The sequence below is a fragment of the Cavia porcellus genome, unplaced genomic scaffold (genome assembly GCF_034190915.1).
Source record: "Cavia porcellus strain 051 isolate PalLab524CR breed Dunkin Hartley unplaced genomic scaffold, mCavPor4.1 scaffold_1, whole genome shotgun sequence".
NCBI lineage: Eukaryota > Metazoa > Chordata > Mammalia > Rodentia > Caviidae > Cavia > Cavia porcellus.
In genome coordinates, this window is record NW_026947484.1 from 4,631,337 (window position 1) to 4,635,331 (window position 3,995).

General features: G+C 40.1%; 1 protein-coding gene across 1 annotated transcript; it reads left to right on the plus strand.

Moving 5' to 3' along the window:
- Positions 1-1,040: 1,040 nt before the first annotated feature.
- Positions 1,041-3,332, plus strand: LOC134475242 (endogenous retrovirus group K member 18 Env polyprotein-like). The gene is made up of 2 exons (XM_063244969.1): positions 1,041-1,229; positions 1,760-3,332. Exon 2 carries the CDS (start codon positions 1,917-1,919, stop codon positions 2,955-2,957), a length of 1,041 nt encoding a protein of 346 aa, XP_063101039.1. The 5' UTR covers positions 1,041-1,229; positions 1,760-1,916; the 3' UTR covers positions 2,958-3,332.
- Positions 3,333-3,995: the final 663 nt, after the last annotated feature.

The window sequence follows — 3,995 nt, forward strand, 5'->3', positions numbered from 1 at the left end:
TTCTTATTTTATTACTCATTTACGTTCTCATTCTCAGTTACCCAGACCATTAGTATCAGGTAACAATGCAGTGGATTCCTTAGTTATGTTCACCACACCCGTTGAAGAACATCAATTTAATCATGCAAATGCAGGACATTTGCATCTTAAATATAAGATACCTTTTACAAAAGCTAAACAGATTGTAAAAGCCTGCCCTATTTATAGACCATTACATTTAAGAATTATTCCCACAGGTGTCAACCCTCGAGGAACTCAACCTAATAAATTATGGCAAATGGATATTACACATGTACCTTCTTTTGGTCGGCTTTCTTATGTACATATAGTTATTGATACCTATTCTTCATTTCTATGGGCTACTGCTCAACAGGGAGAATCCACTAAAAATGTTATTATACATTTATTGGAGACTTTTGCAGTTATGGGAATTCCTTCTAAAATCAAAACAGATAATGGACCTGCTTATACTAGCAAGACATTTAAACAATTTTGCGATCTCCATAATATTATTCATATTACAGGGATTGAATATAACCCCCAGGGTCAAGCTATTGTTGAAAGAGCACATGGCACTCTTAAGTTGCAAATTAAAAAATTAAAAAGGAGGAGTCAGGAGGATATTCAGATACCAATACTGTTTAAATTGCAAAACAGTCCAAAAACATTACTGCATCAAGCATTGTTTATTTTAAATTTTCTCAATTTACCACAAGGTGAAATATTAACAAGAGCTGAAAAACATTTTGAACAGCAACAACAGCCTTTTGTGATTAATGAACCTATTTGGACTAAAACAGCTCCAGAGGCTGAATGGGAGAGGGGCACATTGCTCTATAGGGGGAAAGGTTTTGGTTATATCTCCACAGAAAATGGAATTCAGCAGTGGGTCCCTGGACGATGGATCAGGACCCGCGTCTCCAGATCCTGTTCACCAGCCCCGGAGACAACTCCCCAAGGAACCGGAACCGTGCCTTCAGAAGCGAGCGCGAAACCAGCTAGAAGCTGAGGATGCTGAGTTTGTTCCTATCGCAGCCATGGCCAGATTACAGCTAAGAAAATCCCGCCGCTCACAGCGACCAAATTTAAATCCCCTCCCTACATGGGGACAATTAAAGAAATTGACCATAGAAGGGCAACGGCTTGTCCTTCAAGCAGGAAAGCCTTTAAACCCCGAAAACTTGTTTTTAGCTTTATGTGCCTTGCTCACCGTTGCATCGGGGACTGAGGTACCTCCGCATTCGTACTGGGCATATATTCCAAACCCCCCTTTATTAGAACCTGTAAAATGGGGAACTAGTGATATTTTACTTTATACCACACCTAGAGAAATTTTGTCAGCACCGTGGGCTGATTTAACCCCCCACAATCAAGATGATGGGACACTATTCAATTTTACTTATTATGGTAATCAAAGGCCTATTTGCATTGGGGAACCGCCTTGCATCCCTCTGGGATGGCAGTATTGGATTCAACATGGAATAAAAGCAGGCAACAAAAGGACAAGGCTTCAAGCCTTGGCTGCTCAAACCTTTAATGTTACCTGGAAAAATTTAACAGCACCTGATACAAATACATTTCCTGTATGCCCTGAATTCACTTATAAAAATATTTCTTATAATCCCATAATTTGGCAACTATGTATGGGAAAATTTGCTAAAAATATTGATGGGTATATTATTTGGGGACCATTTGGAAAATTCGTTAATGGATGTGCTGAATGGAATGAGACAAGATGTAATCTCTCTGTTGTGTATAGTCTTCCAGATCCAAAGAAAATAACTGACGGAGCTCCTATATTTCAACAAAAGACGGCTCTCTTGTGGTGGGGAGATGGTGGAATCGCTAACCCTGCTGTTGCAGCCGAAGAATACCCTCATCACCTTCAAAATCATATTTGGAAGATCCCAGCCGCTATGCAACCTGTAACCTTGTACAATGTTTCATATTCAGGGACTAGTCGATCTGTATCTACTACTTATAATTTTACTAGGTTTAAAATGTATAATATTACTGTTTGTGCACCTCTACCTTATGTCTTTTTAGTGGGAACTTTTAATTTTACACATTTTTCTTGTACTTGTTTAAATTGTCAATTGTTTACATGCTTAAATAGCACACTAAATTTCACTAAGCCTTATACAGTTATGCTGTTACAACAAAAAACTCATATTTGGTTGCCTGTAAATTTAACTCGACCATGGTCTCAAGACCCGGTAATTTCTGTTACTACTGAATTTTTTAAACATCTGTTAAAACGTACAAAAAGATTTATTGGAATAGTGGTTGCTGTACTGTTAAGTCTGATAACTGTAGCCTCCCTAGCAGCAGTCTCAGGAATAGCTTTACAAACCTCTTTGCAAGAAAAACATGTTGTAGAATTATGGCATGAAAATTCTCATGAACTTTGGTTAACTCAGTGGCAAATAAACGCCAGACTACAACAACAAATAGACCTCCTTAAACAAACAGTTGAATGGATGGGTAGAAAAATATTGGCTCTTCAGCATCAAGTGTTTTTAAAATGTGATTGGAATTCAACTACTTTCTGTATAACCCAACGACCTTATAATCAGACAGAACATGAATGGGAAATGATTAGAATGTATTTAAATGGAAACACCTCTGCCCAGGAGGAAATAGAATCTTTGCATAATCAAATTGACAAGGATTTTGCAAAGCAAAATGATGATGAATCTCTAGCACAATTCGCGCAATTGCTTGCTCAATCTTTGAAAGGATTAGATTCCAAAGGAATCTGGCAGAGCATTACCCACACTTTTAGTGGCATGGGACTTAGTTTAATTATAGTTCTCATTGCCATAGTTCTTGTGTATTTTTACTGCATAAGACGAAATACTATTAATAACCTGATCTTATGGAGATTGTTGTTAAAAAATAAAAAGGAAGGAAGTGTGGGGGATGAGGTGTCACTTTGTAGGCCCAACCCCCTCTAACCTGCAATTTACAATAGCCGCCCTGGTATGCGAGAAGGAGGTAGAACGGGAATGCCTGTTCTCAGTGAGCCCTCACCCTCTGGAATCCATACTGTGAGCTGGCTTTGTTTTGCAGAAGTCTTGAGGAAGTGGCTGGCCACCCTTTGTGACACTAACAGCAGACAAATTAACAACATTCTTGAGCTAATGAATTTCTTCCTGGGCTAGAGAAGTTGTGAGAACTGGTTGTGATTATTTACTTCACTTAGATAGTTTTAGAATAAACATTGTAGTCTGTCACGTTGTAGCTTGCCACAAAGAATGCCTTTTCACTACTTAATTATCTGGGCTCTGTGAATTGATCGGGTTTACTATATATGAATCCTAAAATAAAGATTGTGCGTACAGTGCAGTGCAGTGCAGTGTAACGCGGTGCAGACAGCAAAGGTGTCTCTCCTGTCTTTCTTTTCCAAGCGCTGTACCCCCCGTGTCCCGACAAGGCGTGCGTGTTTACCTTGCCCGGAGTTCAGAGTGCTCTAGACACTCACGACAACACACACCCATACAATACGCACCACCCCGTGATGTTTTTCTCACTCCTACTAGTGAATGTAATGTAACACACACCCATACAATGCGCACCACCCCGTGATGTTTTTCTCACTCCTACTAGTGAATGTAATGTAACACACACCCATACAATGCGCACCACCCCGTGATGTTTTTCTCACTCCTACTAGTGATTCTAATGTAACACACACCCATACAATGCGCACCACCCCGCGATGTTTTTCAGAAACCTATCCTACATTGCCAGTACATGTTCCCTGACCTCCCCATGCTGAACACCCCGCGGTGCTTTTCTCCATCCTACATGCCACTTACAGCCTAGCCTAATTCAGAACCTCCGATTCACACCACCCCGTGATGTTTTTCTCACTCCTACTAGTGAATGTAATGTAACACACACCCATACAATGCGCACCACACTGTGATGTTTTTCTCACTCCTACTAGTGAATGTAATGTAACACACACCCATACAATGCGCACCACCCCG

Excerpts from the sequence above, each read along its gene's own strand:
- LOC134475242 (XM_063244969.1), top strand. The coding sequence starts at position 1,917 with ATGCAACCTGTAACCTTGTACAATGTTTCATATTCAGGGACTAGTCGA.